The 26,341-nt window shown below is 42.2% G+C and overlaps 1 protein-coding gene and 1 long non-coding RNA gene across 4 annotated transcripts in view; one reads left to right on the top strand and one right to left on the bottom strand.

The window, feature by feature from the left end:
* Positions 1–26,341, top strand: part of khdrbs3 (KH domain containing, RNA binding, signal transduction associated 3) — a 125,356-nt gene that overhangs the window by 77,004 nt on the left and 22,011 nt on the right. For 2 of the 3 annotated variants that reach the window (XM_017484659.3, XM_047159902.2), the window contains exons 6-7: positions 1,862–2,039; positions 18,837–18,919. In XM_017484659.3, the coding sequence (XP_017340148.1) occupies positions 1,862–2,039; positions 18,837–18,919 (261 nt within the window). The remainder of the gene's footprint in view (positions 1–1,861; positions 2,040–18,836; positions 18,920–26,341) is intronic. The other variant, XM_017484661.3, reaches the window with a different exon arrangement.
* LOC128634945 (uncharacterized) lies at positions 8,216–16,027 on the bottom strand. Its single transcript, XR_008397878.1, has 3 exons — positions 15,280–16,027; positions 13,300–13,397; positions 8,216–8,393 (listed from the first exon to the last, which is right to left on the bottom strand). It is a non-coding gene; the product is annotated as an uncharacterized LOC128634945 (long non-coding RNA).

The following is a 26,341-nucleotide window of genomic DNA, read 5'->3' as shown; positions in this document are numbered from 1 at the left end:
TTCAGCTCAAAACAAAACAAAATGGTGGACGATGTGCTGCAGTTGTTGTGCCTGCTATCCAGTTGTTAAAGATTAATGTCACTTTGGACAACCTCTAGATTGTATATTTAAATAAACCCCTAATGGAAATGACGCAGGCCAAAGCTTCTTACGTCTTTACGCGTGCGCAGTCGTGGTGTTAGTAGTCAGATGTTAGCCTTTTCAGACGTTTCGGTGTGGAGGAGCAATTTTTGGAAAATGTATGGAAAATTCAGCTTCCAGACCTATCCAGAATAATGTGATACAACATGAAGAAGAAACCTTAAGAGAACCAGACTCGAAAGGGAACCCATCCTCATCTGGATCTTGAAAAGGCTACATAGCACTGAAAAAAAAGCTCCTTTACTTCTCGTCTATGCCAGGTAGATAAAATCCCAAGAAGCAGAAACAGAATCAGGATGTTCTCAAGAATACTACTCTTAAACTGGCTACATGATGAACAACGTGCTAAGCTAGCTGGCTTCCTAGCACACTGAACCCTTACTGGCTAATACGAACCTATACAACATTGTTAGAAATGTTCTACTAAACTGCAGCATGCATTATGCAGCAATGTGAAAGATACATTATGTGAAAATTACTTGCAGACAAGGTCATTATTAACCCGATGAAAACAGGTCTTAAGGAGTCCTCGCTAAAAGAACAGAGCCGTATGAATGTTCACCCACAGGTGCCGGACATGACGGTGTGTTATGGTTACTCATGCCTGTTCTCTTACACTGACTGGATAAGCATTACAGTTATTAACATGGACTTCCCTTAAAATGAAGCTTTCTCTGGCCAGATATGATTTTATTTATCTTGAATGTTCATCACACGGCCGGGCAGACATGTAAAGAACGTCACGTGATTTTCAAGCTGTTTTTAACAGATAACGAATATATTCGTGATGTATCTAATCGTTCTGAATCGTTCTATCCGCCATAAAGCTGATATTTCTATTCGGCATTTGATGAAATAGTGATGGTTTGTAGGTTTGAAAATCTCACTGCTAATTTGTGCCGTAAACACTGGCAGTGAAGTAGCGTTACATACAGTCGGAAGTAGAGGAAGCAGACATCCGTCAAACAGTAATGTACTTTGAGGCATAAAAGTTTTTTTGTTCTTGTTGTTTTTCCATCAGGCATTTTAACAAAATATATGAGTAATGAAAAATGTCATTAGCTTGTGGCTTCAGTGTGACATTAAAAACAGAGTTAAGAGCGAAGTCATTTGCATTCTTTAATAAAACTGCATATATTATTTTTCCATACTCTACACTACTTGAGGAACATTTTATACCCATACAGATTATTCTGAATGTGAGTCATGGCTTCAGTCCAGCTCTTTCCCATGTTGAGAGTTTGATGTTGCAGAGAGACAGTCATGTCTGCCTCCTACTCACCTCCTACAAAATCAGCCTCCTCTGCTGTAACAGGAGAATTAGTTCTGATTAACTTTGATTTTTTATTTTTTTTTTTCCATCATAATTTTTGTTAGGCTTGCTGGCATTTCTGCATATAAATAAATAGCAGAAATTTCTGTGTGCGCTTTTCCCAGTCTTCTCTTTTCAGTCACAAGCATTTAGCACTTCTCTATCTCAGTGTAATTAGTAAGATGGGTAGCTTTTACTCTCTGCTCTCCAGTGATAAGATTTTCACACATTTAATTCTTCATCAGGGTTTCATATATATATATATATATATATATATATATATATATATATATATATATATATATATATATATATATATATATATGTACTGAAGAAAAATAAATACCTCAGATAAAAAAGTACGTATTTATAAATGATTAAACATGAGGTTGTTTGTGGTGTTTGCAGGAGTAGAGGAGGTGTTCCTCCCCCACAGGCTGTGGTTCCTCGCGGGGTGGCACCCAGAGGAGCTCCACCAAGCCGTCTTCCGTCCAACAGGGGGAGAGCACAGAGAGGACGTGGAGCTCCACCCCCTGTGGGATACAGACCGCCACCCCCTGTAGTTCAGGACTCATACGGAGAATACGTGAGTAAATGATCAGTTATAGAGGGATCAGAAAGTGCTTTTTGATGATGAAAACAGTGTGTTTTAGCATTTGTATTAAATATGTCCCATCACAACGGTTTGAAAGAATCCAGCGAAAGGTGTATGATCAGTTTTGAACAATGTTTCTACAAACAGCCAAAGGTGGATTTGAGGAAAACAACAACAACAACATTGTGCACTTAGGTATTTGGCCTTGGCTTTAGAAAATGCTGACTCAGCAGTCTGATGAGAGTCGTTCATGAAGGGTTTCAATCACCCAGGTTGTGAAATGTGTACTATCGTCAAGTCAAGGCTACTGGAGATGTGTTATAAATCTCAAGGATGGATACAAACCACCAATCTCCAACACAGGGCTGAGCAGTTGAAGGTTAAAGGTCTGGGATTTCTTGTTGGGATGAGTTTCCTTGGAATATTCATCCGAACTACGCATTCTGTTGTTGTTTTTTTTATTAAATCTTGTGCATGAAAGTTATTCTAACACACTGTAGTCCCAACAAAATAATATAATCTTACACACAGTATTTAGAGAGATCTTTCCTGGCCTCTATTTGAAGCAGTGTTCACTAACCCTGTTCGTAGAGATCTACCTTCCTGAAGACTTTAGCTTGAACCATAATCGCGCCCACCGGACCATCTAATCATTGCCTTAAGAAGTTCTTGATCAACTAAAACAGGTGTGTTAGATTTTGGTTGGAGATGAAACCTGCAGGAAGGTAGATCTCCAGGAAGAGGCTTGATGACCACAGATTTAAAGGGTTGTTACAAACTAAAGCAAGCTATGGATTATTGAACAGGTCAACTGATAGACATTTAGGCACAAGACAGTTTGCTTTGTTTTTAATCTGAATGGAGAAAAAGTCCATTTAATCATCGGCAATTCCTGTCCAGGGTGGTGCTGTGATGTGGTACGTAGTGTTACTGCCTCACAGCTCCAAGGTTCCTGGTTCAATCCTGAGCTTGGGTTCCCATGTGATTCTCAGGTACCTCAAGTAGGATGTATTCACACCTTGCGTCCAGTGTTCAACACAACCCTGACCAGGATAAAGTGCTTACTGAAGATGAGTAAATGAAGGAAATCCCACCCACTAGCTAATTCACATGACAGCTATCCACCAGGATGGCTTCCTCCATAGTTGAACACTAACTGGGAAGATGCTAGCCGTCCAGTGAGAGGCTTTAACAGGAAGTATGCCAAGGAAAAGAAGTCTTTGGGTGGTTAATGATTCTAGACATCAGCTTGGGGGTTAGTAAGATCTTCCGAAGTGGGAAGATGGCGCCACTCAAGGGGGCCAGGCACTTAAAGATGTATTTTGGGTGAGGAATCAGAGTGTATAGTGACCTTTGACTGAGAAAAGTGGATTATGGTGACACAATAAGATGGAGTTTAAGTTTAAACATACAGAATGTGACATGAAGAGATATCACTCTTCACTGGAGTGCAGAGCAAGACTCTTTTTGGTTCCAATCAGAAATTCATCTTTGGTTCATGATGTTTGGATGGGTTGGCACCCCATCCAGGGCGTCCCCCGCGTCATGCTCCGAGTCCACTCGGATATTCGCCAGGCTCCACCTCAACCCCCTCGAGGATAAGTGGTACAGAAAATGGATGAATGGCTGGATGATGTTTGGAGGAATGTTACTGAGACTGTAGGAATCCTGGCTGAGCGTGGTTAGTGCAGTAACCGCCTGTAGCCGAGTGCAACATTCCGCTAGTTAGCTTAAATCATCAAAAGCATTTAGAATTGTTGCTTGCCAACATTATCTGTTTTGACCTATATGGAAAGAGCACAGGTGTGAAGACTTGACTAGTGAGGCGCTAGCAAGGAAACCATGGCGACCAGCAGAAATTTCAAGTCAGTGATTTGACTGTCGATTTAGAAAACTCAAGGTGGAGGAGGTGATCTGAACCGATTCCCTGATATATAACAGCATCTGATGGCGTAATTCAAGGGTCAGCACAGCAACATTCCAAGGTCACGGCGCACAAAGCCTGCACCACCTGCTCCCTCGTCAACTTGTCGCTTTGAAGTCCCCGAAAGCTTGCTGTAACCTGAAGCTCGCAAACACAAACACACTCCAGAACATCTGCTCAATGATAAATACAGCAGCGTCAATGCAAATCAGGGCTCGGCTAACCTTGCCTCGACAGACGAGCGTGTAAACATGCGAGCAAACACACACGAGAGCTTGTGTTTACTTCCCCAGAGCTGTTTGTGTTTTTTTATTTATTTATTTATTTATTTTATTATCAAGAGGATCATAATGGAATGCTTTTATTCCAAAGCAAGCTTTCGTTCCTACACAGATGAAATCCCTGCCGTGCCTGCATGCTTGCCTTTTTACACGCTTAATTCACGATCATGTGACTGAATCGCTTAAAATCAGCGTCTGAGTCATGTCGTTCTTAAACGAATCTCTAGAGTTAGAGAAGAATGGAGCTAGTGTTAAGAATGTCGCACACTCTGGGTGATCAGTCATTTCATCTACATAGACATACACATTCACACCGAGGGGTAATTTAGAGTCGGCTATGCACTTATTCCGTACAGGAAAATCACACACACGTCATGGGATCATTGGAGAAACATGTGCACTGCACAGGTGGAAATACCTTGAATAGGGTCAAATTTATCTAGTATTTCTTATTATAAGATTACAACAAACCAAATATAAGATCATTCAAGCCATTTGTTCTACTGGCAGATAATTTTACTCATTTTAATCATTTATTTCTAGAAAGTAGTGCCATGATCTGTTAATAGAATAAGAACACTACAAGCTTGAAATGAGTAATAATATCCAGAAATAGGTTTAAGATAACTAAGATCTGTGATAACATTTCTGTTTTTTTGCATTGTGGACATGCATTCGAACATGCTATGGCCTGAAATTGATTGTGAACTTGAGCAAATTACAAGCTAAATGTATATATAAAATTAAATAAATGAATCAGTTCATGGGTAAATAATGAACATGAACATAAATAAATCATGTAAAGAATCTTGTATGAATATCCATGAATCATGTTAAAAATAGGTAATCATATGTAAACATAAATGAATCGTGTGTAAAAAAAATAAAATAATAATAATAATAATAATAATAAAATACATGTAAAACTAAAGCCTTAATGCAAAAATAATTTTTTGAAAGTAAATGTATAGAAAAATCATGTGAAAAGAAATGATTCATGTATAAAGAATCATATGTGAAAATAAATGAATTGTGTTTAAAAAATGTAATTTAAAAACAAATGATCCATGCAAAAAAATCACATGAATTTTTTTTTATCATGTTAATAACAGTAATATGTCCATCCATCCATCTTCTGTACCGCTTATCCTTTTCAGGGTCACGGGAAACCTGGAGCCTATCCCAGGGAGCATGGGGCACAAGGCAGGGTACACCCTGGACAGGGTGCCAATCCACTGCAGGGCACAATCACATACACACTCACACACTACAGACACTTTGGACACGCCAATCAGCCTACCATGCATGTCTTTGGACTGGGGGAGGAAACCGGAGTACCCGGAGGAAACCCCCGCAGCACGGGGAGAACATGCAAACTCCGCACACACAGGGCCACGGTGGGAATCGAACCCCCGACCCTGGAGGTGTGAGGCGAACGTGCTAACCACAAAACCACCGTGTGTATAATAATAATAATAATTCTTCTTCCTTGGATTGATACAGTATAGCACATTTCTAGACACTCAAAGCGCTTTACATTGTGGGGGGGTGATCTCCCCAACCACCACCACCAGTGTGTAGCATCCATCTGGATGATGTGACGGCAGCCATAGTGCACCAGAACTCCCACCACACACACCAGCTATTAGTGGAGAGGAGAGCGTGATGTAGCCAATCCAGGGATGTGAATTATTAGGGGGCCATGATAGATAAGGGCCAATGGGGGAATTTCTCCAGGACACCAGGGTTACACCCCTACTCTTTTACCAGAAGTGTCCTGGGATTTTTAATGACCACAGAGAGTCAGAACCTCGGTTTAACGTCTCATCCGAAAAATAAAATGAATTGTGTATAGAATAAATGGATGGAACTGAAAACTTACTTAAGGTGGCAATGCTAGTGTCCGTTCTACCGTGTGCGTTTTTACCCATTTAAATTAAAGATGGTGTATTTTTCTGCCGTTGTTGAATCTGTGACGCTTCAGGAATTCTGGTAGCGACATCAGACGCAGACATCTATTGGCTGGTTTTAAGTGGCGTGTGGTGTGCATTTCACTTGCTATCAGTTTTCTCTAACAACAGATATTATTTTCCATTCTGAATCCCCGTCATCTGCCCTCTGTGTCTCCATACTGGCAGGAAGAATAAATCCCAGGCCTGAATATCTCCCTCTTTCTGCTCTTTGACCTCCTCCTCCTCCTCCTCCTCCTCCTCCTCCTCCTCTCCAACATCCTCTCCCTGGACTCCTGTTACCCATTCATTAAACCTGCAGCAACCGGAGCCTAGTCTTCCTAATCTCTTATCCGGGCCAGAATAAATTCCCCCGGAATGTGATTAAGGTGGGTGGATATGACGGCCAGCCTGCCAGACAGACCAGATTTCATAGAGAAACCCCTGAAGAGCTCGGGGCTGATACCTGAGAGGCTCGTCGGAGGCCTCCGCTGTATCCGGGACGACGAGAAACACTTGTCACTTTAATTAGACCTCATAATGAGCCATTGTGCAGATCAGGAGCTTTACAGGATCAGATGAAAGATGTGAAAATACGAGAACGTTCTTTTTAACAGCCTGGATTTGTCTTGGATAAATACATCTGCCAAGATGCTGCATATTTAATTTGTGAATAATTTGACACACTTATGTTTGTACCAGCTGCCAATTGCTTTCTAGCAGAGTAAGTGAAAGTTTGCAAGATGTTGGCAAACAGGAAGTGCATGAAGTGATGATGAGGCCCGCTTCCTAGTTCCTAGATCAAACATTTTCAGCCTGGATCACAAAGGGTCTTTTTTTACATTTTTTTTTACCACTTTCATTGAACTCAAAACATTTTCCATTTACCTTGACAGAACATAAGCGTGCTACATCACTGCATCTTTCATGAGCATTAGTAGTCTGTGATGGGGAAGTGGGCGGGGCCTCCAGAGATATACCTGCACAAATGTACACTGATTTTAAAAAGAGTCTGATAAGTCTTTTAAACGTATATGTTTTGTATTTTCCATCTCGACCCTGACCCAGGCACCATATAATTCCCTCACAGTTTAGATACCTCTGTGTTACATGAACACACATATACATTATGCTCAAATGATGCAGGTCTGGATTCTTTTATTCAATTTAAAGCCTCTTGATACTGATCTAATACTCATCTTTCCCAATTAACGATATCCTCTGACCTGTTTGACTCCTTAAACTGGGCATGCTTTCATATCTGCTCCGCTTCTGACCCCTTTTGTGTCCCATACACTGCATTCATTCTGACACGTTTCCTTTCCCACGTTCCTTATTTGGTCAGTTTCATGTAGTTCGCGCTATCTTTCTTTGTAAATGTTTTAATTGGTGCTTTGTTTCCCGCTAAGCTAGTTTAAGCTACTGGTTATCCTCCACATCACACACACACACACACACTTTACACAACGTCTTACATACAGTACTCCACAAGAACAACAATTATACACAGTCTTTTTCTTATGAACTCTAGCTGTGATTACTGACCCTCTATTCAGTCTCTCATGTAGCTTTTAGTTTGTCTCTTGTTAGCATGTAGCGACTTCTAGTGGCTAATGTTGTCTCTTGTGGGCGTGGTCTGGCCAGCAGTTTTTTTTTAGTACTGATGAGAAATGGTAGTACTCAAACTGTTCATCCTCTGCCCTCTATACAACTCACACAGTTATTTTGTTTGAAATGAAATTTAAGTTTGAATTACGCATTTCATGCCAGGCTTCGTGCCAGCTTTGTTAACAGATTCTCAAAGCAAGCTAAGTGTGTTAGCTTGTGTTATCTCTGCTATTTCCTTCTGAGCTTTATTGTCCTTCGCATTGTCTCTATACACGTTTAATGAGAGGTCATGTATGACAGGATCAGATGAAACCACAGTTATTATTGTTTTTTGTTTTTTTTATTTTTGACTTTTTTCCACTTTTTTTTATTTATTTATTTTTTTATAGATTTTGCCACTTTACAGAGTCAGACTCTACATTTGCATAGAATTGAGAAAATCTTTGGATTACTAAAAACACCTGGATCCAGAATGTTCTCCACAAGCAGTCCTCTGTCCCACTGATATCCGAGTCCTCTGACACTGATGACGAGTTTCTCTTTAATTCTCCTTCATACAAAGAACAATTTGTGTGGAACTAACCTACAGGATAAAGACATGGTAATGATCACGGGTAGAAAAGAAGGGATTTGAATATGGTATGTGTGGCCTGATGGGTTAGCTGTACTCACACACACACACACACACACACACACATACACACAGCAGACTGGCTTCTCCTGATCTGAGCTGCGATATGATCCCGGATCAACTTACTGACTTACAAAGAAGACAGGAGCCAGGAGTGTGTGTGTGTGTGTGTGTGTGTGTGTGTGTGTGTGTGTGTGTGTGTGTGTGTGTGTGTGTGTGTGTGTGTGTCAGTGTGTCAAAGGCCTCTCAGGGCAGCTCTTATCTTCTCACAACATGTCTCCTCATCACACTCACGCATACAAATGAAACACTCACTTTAAGGACCAGATGCTTCATTTCTCTCTCTCTCTCTCTGTCTCTCTCTCTCTCTCTCTCTCTCTCTCTCTCTCTCTCTCTGTCTCTCTCTCTCTCTCTCTGTCTCTCTCTCTCTGTCTCTCTCTCTCTGTCTCTCTCTCTCTCTGTCTCTCTCTCTCTCTCTCTCTCTCTCTGTCTCTCTCTCTCTGTCTCTCTCTCTCTCTCTGTCTCTCTCTCTCTGGTGTGTGCTGGGAGTCTGTGGGTGAGAGTGGCGTGTAGAGTGTGATGCAAGCGCGAATGAGCTTTTCCTAATCTTAATATTTTTTCTTTGCGTGTGAGAACGTGAACGCTTGATATTAATAGTACGCGAGTGGCGATAATAATTTTATTTATTGCTGAGCGGCGGAGCCCGGCCTCTCTCACTTCGTCACAGGGTGCGGTGTGAGGTGAGCTCAGAGGTCTCGGTGAAGCAGGCGCTATTGGCGGTAGGAGAGTGCATTGGATGTGAAAACATGGTGTCGGCATCCCGAATGAACAAAGCCGTGGCGGTGTTTGTGAAGGAGAGGGAGCTCGTGCACAAGCTGTTCGAAGACGGAATAAGGGTAAGCGGAGAGCTTTATCCCGCCAGACCGCTGAGTGCAACATCAATACAAGTTATGGTGTCAAACATTCCCTATTCATTCATAATGAGGATATAGAGCGGGAGCTGTCTCGACGTCGGTAAAATAGTGAGCAGTGTGAGACTGGTCCCGCTAAGCACGTCGTCTCTCGTGTTTTTGAATGAATCCACACTAGACATTTCATTCAGAGTATGGCACGAGGGAAAATCCTATGAATGCGGGGACATTGGGCACAGAAATTTTGTCTGCCCACAAAAAAACACAAGACAGAGAGGAATCCGGGCCTAGCGGAGACGGGGTAGAGATGCAGGCTAAATCGAGCCGCAGTGTGGAGCAGTCAGAGACTGCTGGAGGGCAGGGTGCTGACCAAACCACTGCGGGGGCTAATGCGTCAAACCGTAGTGAACAGACAAGGGAGGAACAGGTGGATGGTGAATGAGGAGAAGGTTAAAAAGAAAGTGAGAAACTATAAGACGGGTCAGATGTGCAGACGTCTGTAGGGAGAGGCACGGAAGTGGAAAGGACTGAGGAATACAGGCACACACAGGGAGCAGAGTGTGGGGGGGCAGACAGCATGGGGATTTCTGACAGCAATGGGGAATCGAACGAAGACAACCTCTCCGACATCTCAGACATTAGTGTGCTGCAGTTGGGGGGAGATCGACAGCTCGACACATTAACTGAAACGACTGATTTTCTGGAGGAGACTTTTTGCAGATCTTTTGAAGTCAAGTTGACTAATTTATCGCATCGGTAGTATAGCTACAACCAACAGTGAGCTATGATGAACTAGATCAGAAAAAGAGATACCGGTTAAAAAACCACCTGGCACAAGTGTGGTGGGAAAGGGGAATTTTCCAGAGCCATGGAACCAATGTCAGTGCTCGAGGTGCAACACATTTTAACAAAACCGACTCATGAAAAATAGAGCTAGAGCAGGGTAGGGTCTTAACGGTGCAGGCGGAAATAAAGGCTACCAGTGAGTAGCACAAGGGCGGCATTGTCATCACTTCCAAAAAAAGTAGACTTGGGACTCTTGAAGAACTCGAGACCTGTAGCACTCCTATGTAGTGACTTGTCAAAATGCCTTGCAAATACTAAAACTAAAACAGTGCATGCACACAATAGTGCACAGGAGCCAGACAAACTGCATACCGGACAGCACAATAATGGACAATATCATTCTTGTCAGAGATGCAATTGATTTATGCAAACTGAATCCATGTGATTTAGGTCTTCTATGACTAGATCAAGAATGACAACATTGTACCAGTCTGTCCTGAGAGCCTGGTCTTCAGTGCTGAACATCAGCAGGAACTAGCGAACCGTACGCCGAGACAAGGGTACTGTCGGGTCGCCTCATGCAGAGACTGTTGGGAGAGGTGGTCTCAGCACTACTCTCCCTTTTCAGGGAGGCTCTGAGGCAGGACCAGGGGGAAAGCCAGCAGCCCCCATCGCCTCTATGAATCTCCACAGCTGTAGAGGGGAATCATCGAGAGGAAGGAGCACTCTTATCCTTCCAAACACCGATACTGACAACATTGGAAGATGCCTCTAAGAAAGTGCTGTACGAAACATGCATTAAGGTTGTGCACAGAGCTCCTCTGGCTGGACTGGAGGAGTCACTCTGGTCAGAACTGTTGGCACTGGACTCTTCCTCACGAGGATGCTGGAGGTCCCTGTACAAACCGCCCATAGAGAAGCGCACAGCTGATCTTCAGTGGCGGATAGTGCATGGGGCCGTGGGCACAAACAGACATGTGGCACACATCGACCCCACTAGGGGCAGGGAGTGTCTCTTCTGTGGTAACGAGGAAAATGTAGACCACTTGCTTTTGCGTTGTGGAAGACTAAGCAGGTTGTTCTCACTGGTTAGAGCTTGGTGCAGAGTTGGGGTTGGGTGGGGTTGGGTAGGAAGTCACATGGGCAGAACACCTTTACGTATATGGGCCAAGGTACATCCCAAAGCAAAAATCTGTGGTTTTACTAAACTTCATAATAGGTCAGGCCAAGCTCTAGGGGGCACTGAGGAGGCAGAAAACAATGCTAAGAGCATTAGTTAAAGCTGGACTTAAAGTCAAATATGCTTTTTTCAAAAGGACTTGAAGGTTGCAGGAATTTTGGGAAGTATGGGCATTGGGCGCAGTTTTATGCTCTGTAGATGCAGATGTTTTAAGGTTTAATTTTTACAAAGAAGTACGAAAGAGGGGGAAGTAAATTCAAGTTTATTTTATTACCTCGGTTTTGTTTCATACACAATTTCATAACGCCACTATGTTTCTCTAGTTTTAGAGGAATCTAAATGAGCAATAACAGGAAAATTTAAAAGTCTCTCTCTCTCACTCTCAGTTTGTCTCCCTCTCTCTCTGTCTTCAGTCTCTCTCTGTCTCCCTCTCTCTCTGTCTTTCAGTCTCTCTCTGTCTCTCTCCCTCTCTCTCTCTCTCTCCCTCTCTCTCTGTCTTTCAGTCTCTGTCTTTCAGTCTCTCTCTGTCTCCCTCTCTCTCTCTCTGTCTTTCAGTCTCTCTCTGTCTCCCTCTCTCTCTCTCTCTGTCTTTCAGTCTCTCTCTGTCTCCCTCTCTCTCTCTCTGTCTTTCAGTCTCTCTCTGTCTCCCTCTCTCTCTCTCTCTCTGTCTTTCAGTCTCTCTCTGTCTCCCTCTCTCTCTGTCTTTCAGTCTCTCTCTGTCTCCCTCTCTCTGTCTTTCAGTCTCTCTCTCTGTCTCCCTCTCTCTCTCTCTCTCTCTCTTGCTTTCTCTCTATCATTCTATCTCTCTCTTGCTCTCTCTGTCTCTCCCTCCCTCCCTCCCACTCTGTCTCTGTCTCTCTCTCTCTCTCTCTCTCTCTCTCTCTCTCTCTCTCTCTTTCTGACTGTCTCCTTCTATCTCTCAATGTTTTTCTGTCTCTGCTGCTCTATCTATCTATCTATCTATCTATCTATCTATCTATCTATCTATCTATCTATCTATCTATCTATCTATCCATCCATCCATCCATCCATCCATCCATTCATCTATCATCACAGTTGCCTGATCATGATGATTCTATATTGATGCCATTTGACCAATCAGTGATCTGCACTATTTTTAGCTCCACCCACAACACCTCAGTGGTATGCTTGGTACCCTGATACACACACACACACACACACACACACACACACGGAACAAATACTTCCCTTTTGGCTGAAGCCACACAAATCATCCTTATTGAATTATGGCCCGTATACGCGCTCCCTCAGACGCCCTGCTAGATCTAATCAAATCCTAATAAACACTACATGTAAACGACACGGCACACACTGAGAGCAATCACACCGACTGTGTGTGTAACGGAACATCACGCTGTGCACTTCACAGAACCGCTATTTCACCTCGATGTGAACAGTTCTAGCAATCCGAACAATGATTGGCTTGTTTTCCCTCTGACAAACACAGCACTGAATAAAGTCAGCAAGATTTATCTGCAGCATACAGCGACGCAGCACTCCATCAGTACACATCAAACATTAGTCCACACACTTGCGTCCTGAAATTCAGTAACAGCATGTGACAGCAACGGTCAGAGAAAGGTTTGAGGTCAAAAAACAATAGAAACCATCGCATAAATTCTAATGGTTTCCACTATGAATACCATTACAAACCATTAACTAACCATTAAAAGCGTTACCATTACCATTATTGGTTCTTAATAGTATACACTAGACCCAAAGAGACCATTACAGTTTCCATTAAAACCAATACAATTCCCATTACACCCATTAAAACCATTAAAAATTCTATGAGGGTTTCTTATTGTGTTTTTCAGCAGTGAATGTTAATAGACCTCCCTCATATCGATAGTGAAGTAAGGATGAGTGTGTCTCAGCACTGTAGCATGCTCAGTCTGTGTGTGTGTGTGTGTGTGTGTGTGTGTGTGTCTCCATTAACATATCTTCATCTGAACATCACCTCCTCTTTCGTCTCCAGCAGTCAGAGATGGTCTCACATGGTTATTTTTAACCCCAGGTCTCTGCTGCATGTGTGGCATCCATCTGCACTGTAACTGCCTGAATAAATCATGAGAGGAAAAAGTCTTTCACACGATGAAAAGACGGAAAAGTAAAACCTGTGTCTTCTCACACACACACACACACACGTACTCACACTCACGTACTCACACTCACGTACTCACACTTACAAAGCTTGAATATGAAAAGCAATGAAAGCATAATTATAGTCAATAAAGAAGACAGTGAGATGGAAAGAAAAGAAGATGAAGGGAAACATCTGTGTTCCTTGGAAAAAAGAAAAAAAAACACTTCAGAGTCTGTAAAAAGTAGAGCATGAGGGCGGACTTGTTTTTTTTTTTATTAGATCAGACTGAAAATTACAATACCGATTTTCTAAAACAAATCTACAAGAACACAGAGGCCACACCTCCTTCAATGAGACTAAACACACAGGCCACGCCCCCTTCACTAAGAAAGAAGCACTGTGGCCACACCTCCTTTTCTGATACTAAACACAGTGGCCATGCCTCTGACACTGAAACTACATCACACAGGACACACCTCCTTCACTGAAACTACATCACACAGGCCACACCCCCTTCACTGAAACTACAGCACACAGGCCACACCTCCTTCACTGAAACTACAGCACACAGGCCACACCTCCTTTACTGAAACTACAGCACACAGGCCACACCTCCTTCACTGAAACTACAGCACACAGGCCACACCTCCTTTACTGAAACTACAGCACACAGGCCACACCTCCTTCACTGAAACTACAGCACACAGGCCACACCTCCTTTACTGAAACTACATCACACAGGCCACACCTCCTTCACTGAAACTACATCACACAGGCCACACCTCCTTTACTGAAACTACAGCACACAGGCCACACCTCCTTCACTGAAACTACATCACACAGGCCACACCTCCTTTACTGAAACTACAGCACACAGGCCACACCTCCTTCACTGAAACTACAGCACACAGGCCACACCTCCTTTACTGAAACTACAGCACACAGGCCACACCTCCTTCACTGAATCTGCATCACACAGGCCACACCTCCTTTACTGAAACTACAGCACACAGGCCACACCTCCTTCACTGAAACTACATCACACAGGCCACACCTCCTTTACTGAAACTACAGCAAACAGGCCACACCTCCTTTACTGAAACTAAAGCACACAGGCCACACCTCCTTCACTGAAACTACAGCACACAGGCCACACCTCCTTCACTGAAATTAAGCACACAGGCCACACCTCCTTCACTGAAACTACATCACACAGGCCACACCTCCTTCACTGAAACTACATCACACAGGCCACACCTCCTTCACTGAAACTACAGCACACAGGCCACACCTCCTTCACTGAAACTACAGCACACAGGCCACACCTCCTTCACTGAAACTACATCACACAGGCCACACCTCCTTTACTGAAACTACAGCACACAGGCCACACCATCTTCACTGAATCTGCATCACACAGGCCACACCTCCTTCACTGAAACTACAGCACACAGGCCACACCTCCTTCACTGAAACTACAGCACACAGGCCACACCTCCTTCACTGAAATTAAGCACACAGGCCACACCTCCTTCACTGAAACTACATCACACAGGCCACACCTCCTTCACTGAAACTGCATCACACAGGCCACACCTCCTTCGCTGGGATCTCTTTAGTCTCTGTAGCTGAATCTCGTGAATTGTTGCAGTGTATTATAAATTATTGACTCCAGCTTCACAGACAGTTAAATAGCGACTGTGTTTTTGCTACGTCTTAATGCTGAACAATGTTTCCAGCCTCATTATGTTTGGCGAATGTCCTGCCAAACCCTAAATCCCAGAGCAGGAAGTTAAAAATCGAACTGAGACAATTTAATTAAGGAACATATGGTCACATGTCCAACTTAATTACCTGGATGTAATGAGCACGCTCCCCATCTCGACCTGTCCTGCTCACTTAGCTTCTTCAGCTAATGCTTTCACTAGGAGAGAGGTTTCCGTCGTCTTGCTCTCATGCTCAGTTTTAATTTGAACCTGAACTCGAACAACACATTATTAAGTCCAGTCTGGGGACCGGGGCGGCTGTGGATCAGGTGGTAGAGTGGGTTGCCGATTTGAGACACAGCCCAGCCTGGTCAGAATTTGGAATGACCTGTCATAAAAGTGTCAGCTTTGCATTGTGGGTAATGAACTGATGATGGTATGATAATATGATGGTTCTCAGGCCCTGTTCTGGTTCACCAGTGGTGAAAATGCTGGGAAGATCTTAGACGTTGTATCACTACTTACCAATAATCATAGTCATAGTTTCAAACAGAAGTCAGAGCACAGGCAGTCAAAATGCAGGCACAAGACAACAACCAGGGGAGGAACAATAAGACTCGATAATGCAGGAGTAAACTCAATGAGACAGGCGGGTATGAAGAGAAAATCGAATCAAGGGTTGAACTGAGACCAGGTGCACACATTAGGGAACTGACCAATGAGAGGAAAAGGGCGGAGACAGCTTCTTGAGAGGGGAAGTTCTGACAAGTGAATTACCCTAGGAGTGATTGCGTATTTGTGTTTGTATTACTGACATCCCACCCAGGGTGTATTCCCACCTCCTGCCCGTAGTTCCTGGGACAGATTCCGGATCCACTGCCACCCTGATGAGGAAAACGAGCTTAATGAAGATAAATAAATGAATGTATGAGAATCTAGAAGACGTTGGAGACGTTTCACGCAGGTTGATGGTTAAATTATGATATCCAATCACAGTTTACCTAGTTAGCTTTAATGGCATCAGAACATCTCCATGGAGAAGTCCAGCGTGCACAAGTTTCTCATTAAACAAGGCTTTAATCCATCGAGTTCACTTTTATTCTCAATGATTTCTGAAGTCACAGTGACAACTAGTATCCCCAAAGGAGGCCGCATGACGAGAAAAGTTCAGGAAACGCCGGTTTAGAGTCATCTTACCTTTGAGTCACATTTTCTCCTTCAGTGTGTTTTGATGTGTTGTAATTTTCCGGTGTGAGTTAAGGCGTGCGCCTGCTTAATGTCCATTTAAAAAATAACAAAAAAAGCAAGATTTAAAAAAAATAAAAAATGTGTCCCTGACCCCCGAGCTGTCCTCTGTGTCCTGTGTAGTGGCTGCTCTTAACAAGCTTGTCTATGTGCGCTCAGTTTAAATGTCACTAAAATAAAAGCGAGACACGGGCCGCTAATCAGACGTTAATGCAACTTCAATAATCACACCAGGATGAAGGAAAAGAGAGAGAGAGTGCGGGAGAGAGAGGCAGTTCTTCTGTCCTCTGTGTGTTCACATTGTGTTGGTGCTAAATCCCTGAGTGGTTGATTTCACGCATGTTAATTGGGGATGAATGGATTTGGAGCTGAGAAAGTGTGACAGACGGAGTGAAGGAGGAGAACACGGCGAGGTCGGAGTCTTTAGTCCCGTTTATCCTGCTTTAGCCCGAGAGCAGCTTAGCTTTGATGTCAGATTCGGCTTTAGGAGAGCGGAGTCGAGAGGAGGACGTGTGAAACGCCGGGATTGATCGTTACTCTTCCTTTCTTATTCTGTCCATGGCTGCAATATCATACTGTAACTGTGTTACATCTTTTTAGGGATACAGCTCTCATTCATCAGAGTCGCTTTACATTACATTACATTTACAGTGTTTGGCGGAAACCCTCATCCGGAGCGACTTACATTTATCTCATTTACACAGCTGAGCAGTTGAGGGTTGAGGGCCTTGCTCAAGGGCCCGACAGTGGTAGCTTGACCTCCTGACCTTCTGATCAGTCACCCAGAGCTTTAACCACTGACCCACCACAGCCGTATGCCTTATGTGAGTGTTGCACAGTTCAGGATTGCAGTGTAAAACGAGTGCAGATTCCACTGACTTTCCTTCGCTTAAGTGTTAAGAGTTTGCTCCGTTATCCGAGATGGTTTCCCACACGACAGCCGTCAGTCTGGACGAGTCAAGAGAATCACATGCTTCAACTCATACATAAAGCCAGTGATGTAAACTGTACACACATGATGGACAGCACTCACTGTTCTCTTTCATATACATGAATAAAGAGATTTTAAAAAAATGAATATAATAAATTGCTATTATTATTATTATTATTATTAGTAGTAGTAGTAGTATGCGTTATTACTATTACTACTACTACTACTACTACTAATAATAATAATAATAATAATAATAATAATAATAATAATAATATAGGTCAAGGTGCTTTCCACAGATAAATGGCAAATAAAAAAAACAGCATGAGGAAGGACGTAGAAAATAGAGAAATTAAACATTTTATGGAAATTCTAAAAATGAATACTTCTAAAACTGATTATAAAGTCACCATAACATAATGAATAAATAAATAAATATAAATATTTCATAAATAATATTAAATATTAATGATGTATGCAGTAATGCCACTGAACTGTAGCTGAGGGAGGGGGGGGGGGGAGGGGGGCGTTGACTAATCTTTTTAAATCAAATTTATATAAAACATTTTAAATAAATAGAAATAATAATATAAGCTAAATAAATAATCCAAAATAAAGTCAAATAGTTCACTAGTGCAACAGACTTCATGATTTTTAAAAAATTTTTTTCATCATTCTGTGTGAAGTGCTTCTTTACAACGGGGAATTTCCCACAACGGCGTGAATGAACATGAAAACATAATCCACAGTGATAAGTTTTCTTCCTGCTCGGCACTACTTCACCGCTCACACAGCTGCATTCTCAGAATAATAAGCAGATATAATGGATAGCAGATGAAAACACACAGACTTGATTTGCACTCTTATAATTTGCGGTGCAGACATGGTGTAGAAATCTGATTTAGGAGATGAATGTGATTCGTCCTGCCGTGTGGTGAGGCATCAGAAGTGCTGTGTGGTGTGTAGGTCTGGGTACTGTAATGACAGGAGTACCGGATGATTGGCTCATGTACAGAGCTTTGATGTCAGTACTGGATACAAAATAATAATAATAAATAAATAAACCCTGCGACTGGTGTTAGACATGAGCCGTCATAAAATGCTTTCGAGTCTTCTGTCCTGCTGTCCACTTCACTTCTCTGTTTCTCCTCTGCTAATGGAATATTAATATTTAAAGTGGCCCAGTGGAGGAGATTAACCTCTTTACTGAGTGTGTGTGTGTGTGTGTGTGTGTGTGTGTGTGTGTGTGTGTGTGTGTGTGACATTAAAGCTCTAGAGAGCTCATTTTGAGCTAAATGTCTGCCTGACTTTTCTCTCAAAAGCCGCATGCACCCTCAATTATGACTAGCGCTGATATTATATTACAAATAATAGGAGAAAAAAATAGAGCGGTTGACCTGATTCATTTTGTTCCTCGTGTGTTTCATTCTGCTGTCTCCATCCACTTGATACACTGAGTTAATGCGCTCGTGATGTGCGTATTTGTTTCATATTCCTCTCTCTCTCCCTCTCTCTCTCTGTCTCTGTAGGAATACGACGACGGATACGGAACAGCCTACGATGACCAAGGGTACGACTCATACGACAACACTTACAGTAACCAAGGTCAAAAGTAAGCCTGTGTGTGTGTGTGTGTGTGTGTGTCTGTGTGTGAGCGTGCTGGAAATAGGTGTTTGTTTGTTTTTTTCCTCTGAATGGACCGCGTGAAGAAAGGGCAGGTCCACAGAGAGACGTGGACTGTCTGAAGAGATGTACGCTTGTTAATTTCCTGCAGAGGTCAAACTGAGAGCAAATGTATTCGGTCACATCCTGCGCTGTGCGCTTTAAAATAAAAGATTTGGTTTGAGCTCAATCGTACCGACGAAACTGGCTTTCTTTTCCCTTATTTACGGTGTATTCTAGTAACTGTAGTCTGGTTTAATATAGAGTCGTAGTGAGGTTGGTTAGGGCTCCAAGCAGTAGAGGTACATTTCATGAGATTTTGTTCATACTCGTGCATATGTTGTTACGTGTCAGTCAGTCATAAGTCACCAAGCATGTTCACGGTACAGCTGATTTACTTTTAGCCACACCCACAACTCTCCATATACGTAAATTTACACAAACGCCGAGTTCCCGTCTGTTGGATAGGACTGTTTTTCGTGAGCGCTACAGTTCTTGTATAAGTGCTCCTGTGAACGACTTCGTTGCATCGGTATCCACCTTGATATCCACTGTAGAGTCAGATTGATTCTTGAATATTGATAAAAGCGCAGATTTATTTATTTATTTATTTATTTTTTAGAACTGTAGTTCTCCGTTCTATGCATCCGTCTGATTTAAGCATCTAGGCATTTCGTATAATAGCCGCCGAAATCATCTGCAAAACGATACGGTGCTTGGACCCCGATGATCGCTGCTCGTAGTTATATTTTTAGCCTGGCGTTCGAATGCAGTGTTTTGTTTACATCTATGTTGAAGTTTAGAATTTGATTGAGTTGCCTGTGTATTATATATTAGATAGTTCTATCTCATAAACTTCCAACTTTATTTAAAAGCAATAAGGATTTTGCAGAAAATAAATATATTAGCATGTGTGTATTTTTTAATTTTTTTAAAGACCCTTGCTGGTTTATTATTTGATTTCCCTTTACTTACCACCCTGAAAATAAGAATAATACTAATCCTAGACGATGCTGAGAAACTAGTACATGAGTTCATAACTTCTAGGTTGGACTACTGGAACATGATTGAGGAAACTTCAGCTTGCTCACAACGCAGAACCTTTTGTCATTAGAACTCCAGACTTAGCAATGCTACACTGGCTGATTACTGTTTTCTGCCTTCTGCTCTGTTCAATGTATCTTGCTGATCTCATGAAGCAGTTGAGCACCACCTAAGCGTTTCACTTAGCTGAGGAAAGTCTAGTGTTTAGTCCTGAGGATTATCACGGCTCAGCCGTCGGAAGCCATGACGCCTCAGACAACATTAGGAAGTCTCTAGAGCGCAATAACTTTTCTTGAAATCTATCATTTGTTTCTCTTTTAATCTTTTGTATGGATACTACTTTGACATGGTTGGGCTTGGAAAAGAAATCGGGGGTGTACCCGAGGGTGTATCATTACTTTCTGTTGTATTCTGTTGTATTTGAAGACACGCCCTCTGTCCTGCCTCTTCTACTGTATGTCTAACTGTGAAAATGTTATGTTTTTGATATTGCAGCATTCTCTAGCTTCGCAGGTTAATGGATTAAAAGGCAGGCACGTTTAACAGTAATGAGGGAACGCCTGAACACTTTCTTCCCGCCGGCGGATGATTGTTTTCATCAGCCGGTAGATTACAGTGTTGTGCCTGTAGTTGGGACTCAGCTTGATAATGGGTTTGGAGTGCTAACACGGCTAAGTGTAGGCTCTCTTTCACCAGACAGCGACAGCTCGGATTTGTGTTTCTCCCGTGTCGCGCTGTCTGACTGCATTTCTTCAGTGAAGTGTTTATGGGGTCGGGGAGGTGTGGAGGGGTTTCGGTGTGCTTTAATGGTGAGTTTGAGGGAAGCGGTGGACGCTCGCAGCACTTAAGATGTCAACCGTGGTGAGATGGTGGGAGAAAATGGGAAGAGGAGCGAGAGATAGAGGAATGTAGAGTGCTGGTCATTTCGTTGATGGATGGCTGATGCATTTTTTTGTGGTTGTGTCAAACTGACTTGACTCCAGCACTGTGGAGGAAAAGCATTCCTCCTAAACACATAAACACACACACACACACGACTGTAGAACAAATTTCCGTGCAAGAGATATTTAGGAGGCTGACTGCATGAGGGCTGACTCTCTTGTTTTATTTTACTGTTGTTTTTTAATGTTATAATACCCTCCTCTTATAATATGTCCACACGTCATTAATAGATTATTTAGTACAATGTCTTTAGTAATGATGAACACCTGACTACAAGCCATTTTCTCCTTTACCTGCTCCACTATTGGTAAAGGAGTATATAAGAACGGATAAGTCACATGACACCGGGGAGGGAAAATGGCTAATTTGGCCCAATTTGGACATTTTCACTTAGGGGTGCACTCACTTTTGTTGCCAGCGGTTTAGACATTAATGTCTGTGTGTTGAGTTATTTTGTCAAATTTACACAGTTACACAAGCTGTACACTCACTACTTTACACAGCGTCATTTCTTCAGTGTTGTCACATGAAAAGATACGATCAAATATTTATAAAAATGTGAGGGGTGTACTTACTTTTGTGAGATACTATACCTTTGAATGTAGCTTTGGATGCATTCAGTCTTTGGGGCATAGCATACGTGGACCTTACAAAAGAATGCTGGTGTAGATCTCGGCCTGTGTGACATTATTTATTCTTTGGGGCAGAGTAAATAAAGTATTAGTTGTTTGGCAAACAGCCAAATGTGTTTCTCTGCGTTTCTGAAGCCATTGATCAAGGCAGGCTTTGTGAATAGATTTGCAGTCTTGAGGCAACAGAGCAAGTGAATCAGACAGAGAGAAAAATAAGAAAATAAAGAAAGGGTAAAAACTGCACTTTTGTCTCTGCATTTCTCAGAATCGTGTCTATGTATAAAGATATAACAGCTAGCACTACAAACGGACTGTTTCAGTGTCACTGTTGATATAGCTCCTGGGTAAAGAAACATTCAGACAAATACAGAAATCAAATTATTTTTACTTTTAGACAAGAGTCAATTCAACTAATCTCTCTGAAGTGTCAGTTATCACCAGTGATCATTAAAACCTTATTAAAACGTGAACTTTTGAAAGCTTGGTGTGTTCAGGATTGTTCAGAATAGCAGGAGGTTCCTAATTTGTCTAGTATACAAGGGAAGCGGGGGGGTAAACACGAAACAGTAAGAGCGTTATTAAGGCGGTGGATGCTAATTCCACCTCCTTTATATGTCATGACTGACATATTCCCAATTCCAAACCCATTTATACATCACTTCTGGTCAATTCATACTTCCTGCAAATTCCACCCCTTTTAAACATCATGACTAATACATTCTCAATGTACACACCTTCATATCTTACTACTTGATGATTTCCAATTCCTACCTCCCTTTGTAAATGATTGCTGGTGGATTTCCACTGCAGGTCAGTTCCCAAATCCTGACAATTCACTTCCATACCCAAGTCACTACTGGACACCTGGCAATTCCTGGAAATTCCACTCCACTCCTTTGACACTCCACGGCTGGCAAGTTCCCACTTCCCACCAATTCTTGCCCCTTCATAGTCACTACTGCCTAATTCCCAGTGTTCTCCTCCCAATGCTCTTTCATACATCAGTGCTAGCCTACTCCCAATTTTTGCCAGATCCCACTCCTTCATATGCCACCATGACCAGTTCCCAATTCCCACTAACTCTTGCCCCTCTTTGAATGCCACTACTGGCCAATTCTTAATCCCCAACAATTCACCCTCAATTCTCCCTGAGCTGTTTTTTTCCCCAGTTTCTATAGACTTAAAAGATTTTTCTACTATTCTATTTGATATTTTGAACTAGAGGATGAACACGTTAGCAGTGATCTCCATGCAACTGATCCATTATCGATATTGTCGTTATGATTTAATTAAGCACAACATAAACTAGATAAAAAATAAATAAATAGAGCGTCATGATCCGAGGACTGAACAAGAACAAGATTTGGAGGGTGACCCTCAGTAACCTGTCAGTATGAGGTTCCAGAAATCTGTAGATGAGATACAGGGGCTTACAATTGCACCGTGGTCATATGGAGTCCCACATTTCATCTTCACATTAATGGTAAATGATCTGCACTTCTATAGTGCCTTTATTTTAAAACCTTAGCGGTTCTACAAAGCGCTTTACACTGTCTCTCATTCACCCATTCACACACACACTCACACACCAATGGCTGCACAGCTGCCTTGCAAGGCCAGGTACACATATACTGTCAGCCATTTTACTTTCAGCTCTCTCTCTCTCTCCCTCTCTCTGGGGAGTCTGCTGGTCACCTCATTACAATGACGGCACTGCTTCAGGACAGCAATAGAATAATAAGAATATTTGAACAACTCAGTGTGAGAGAAAAAAGCATGTAATGTTCAGAATTTTGAATTGAGTAGGTCAATTGCTGAAGTCTATGCCTTTTCTCTCTGCTAGGTCTTTAGTTATATCGAAAATAAAATATGGCTCCCTCTTTGCTCAACCAATACTCAGTGGATTCTCTCACGATGTGTATCAGGTCAAAACTGATGGCCTATTTCCCAACTTTGCACGCGGTTTCATATCGAGAACAATTCATTTTCAGACCCCGACTATCTAGTACTATCACGTGTTAACATCCTGCCAAATGTAGAGCACTGTCAACGTTAACTTATTCAAATTAACTAACAAATAGGCTGGCTATCAGTCTGCTGTAGCCTCGACGGTAAGGGACAGAGATGGCTAATATTTCAAACCGGCGCTTTCTGGATTCTGATTGGTAACAAACAGGTATGTGACGGTGAGGAAACTTTCCCACCAGTTACTCGACATGTGACAACACCGGTAATACCGGTAACCACAACAACAACAAAACAGTACAATGACAAACCCGCTTATATTAAACATAGAACTTTTGAAATCTTCCGCCATGATCTTGTCAGTCAGCTCGCCTCACTCTCGTTACGCGATGAATGAAATCCGATCCGTGCTGCGACTCTGATTCATTCGGGTGCGTTCAGATGATTACTATAAAAAAGCAAAACGACAGTTGGGGTGGGCGCCGCGGTGGGCGAGTGATGTAATTGGTGTGCGGCCGAACACCGTGTAACACCAGGAACGCCAACTGTCACAGCAAACGTGGTAACAAGGGGTAATTTTCTATAAAAGAAGTTCTGACAGTAGTTCCAGCTTCAATGCAAATGACGGGTTTATTGTAATGCACTCATTTGAATATGTTATCATTGTCTCCAGACATATCATTATCCCATAATACATATGAGCTCAACCCATCAAAAATTTCATAGCTCTGATGTATAAAAGATACCGATTCTCTTGGTGTGACGCTAAAGCACGGTCTGTCCGATAACCGTGTGCCACCCATTCGTATGTGCAAATGAATGGGACTGACGACCGTCAACTCTTCTTGAGTTGTGGTTTCAGACAAATTGGCTCATAGCTCTGTATGTGATTTAAATAAACATTTAAAAGAAAACAAATTGTCCAAGAAAAGATTTGTCTAAGCTCTACTGGCTTCTGGAGAATAATCCAAGTCAACACAACAGGACAAATTAGACAAAAAAACAACAACAAAAAAAACACATGGGTTTCAGGGCAATGGAAATTATTCATGTCGGCTAGTGCCCTTTAAATTATTTATCAACTTGAACTTTACTATGATGGAAACGCACATGTTCCTGACTTGGTATGAACGTAAGGCCGCTGATCAGACTGGGATGTTACTAACTGCTCTGAATGAGGCTTGTGATTGTGGTTTAAATGTGATGTGAAATGGTCAAACACAGAGCCATGAAATTGCCCAGGATTGCAGAGGAAAAGGTCAGTGTGGCAGGTGGGAGCAAGGTTTAGTGGGAGTCTACAGAAGGAGTTTGGGAGAATGAGCAAATTATTGTGGCACACCTGTTTCTTATTTGTGGCTGGCTCCCTAAAGCCCCCGTCCAATCAGTTCCCAAAATTACTAGATGGGAAAGGTGGGGAATAATCAACACCTTTTCGGTATGATTTTGTACCTTATACATTTTCCTGGAGTCTCACCCTGGCCAGCAAGACGGAGCCCAAGGAGGGGTTCATGGGAAAGGCAGTGGAATGGCTCAAAAGGCTCTGGATGGCAGCTCGGTAATGCCGTATGCAGATATAAAGAAATAACACATAAATTTAAACTTCAGATTTGTACTATTTGAGGAAAAATAATTTTTAAAAAATAGTCGACTAGATGTCTTTTCCATACAGTAGTTAAACGTGATAATAAAAAATAAGGCTGCTCAGTTAACAACCACAAACAGTTCCAGCATCAGTGTTTATCATAAATCAGTGCAATAAGATATCATCTGTATATCATATTACATTTCATGAATGTACCAATTCTTCTAAATAAACACACTCATGTGGACAACCTGGTGGCTAAAATTGTTGATTCTGGAGCTGAGATTATGCAGCATGAAAGCACATCAGATCTGTCCATCAACAGAGCTGTCCTTCTAACTCAGTGACCTCCCTTGAATGGATGATGTGATGTCTACAACAGTGTCTGGGAGGTTTTCCCACCATGTTCAGTGTCTGGGAACGTTGAGCCGGCATGCACCGCTGAGCTGACTCTCAACTAGCTGAGTGGGATTGGATAGTGTTGTGAAACCCACAGCTCTGAAAACACTCTCTCACAGAGCACTTTTCAAGACAGAATGCACAGTGTGGCAACTTTATTTAAATTGTATTTAGCTTTAAAGGACAAGGAAAAATGCATGAGGAATTCCTCTGGCAGCAGTCAGGGGGGGAAAAAAAAACGCATGCACACCTCTGCAGTTAACCACAGAAGTTATATAACAGTGTTATGAATCAAAAGAAAGTTAAAAATATAAAGTTCCCAGTGGAGTCTTGTGCAGTTGTCTGTAATCTAATATGAAAAATTTCCAAACTAGCACAGTCTGGCTTTCTTTATCATCTAGATGTTTTGCTGTTTTGTTTTCCACTACCCCGACTTGATGACCCCACAGTGGTAAGTATTGACAGTATTAGTTCACTAGTCTATGCAACCCATAACACACACACACACACATGCACACACACACACATCCCGCTGTGTGTTGTGATGGCATTTAAACTGAAACAATCGTGATCCTCTGTAGCTTTAAAACTTTCCCATCTTTAAAGCCGACCTTAAAAGAGAGATGAGAAAGATTTTCTATGCCGAGGGACACATTTGTCTTAGTGAAAATGTGACCTGACACTGAGAGAAACAGGAAGTCCCTACATTCCTCTGTTCCTTTAAAAGACGCTTCAGTTTCTCCACAAGTCAAAATCTCACAATTGTGACCCATGTGTTTCTTGTCTGGCACGTTCTTCCTTCACTGGC

Source organism: Ictalurus punctatus, chromosome 14 (genome assembly GCF_001660625.3).
Source record: "Ictalurus punctatus breed USDA103 chromosome 14, Coco_2.0, whole genome shotgun sequence".
Classification (NCBI taxonomy): domain Eukaryota; kingdom Metazoa; phylum Chordata; class Actinopteri; order Siluriformes; family Ictaluridae; genus Ictalurus; species Ictalurus punctatus.
Note: the sequence above shows the minus strand (reverse complement) of the source record. Positions and strands in the feature narration are given on the sequence as shown.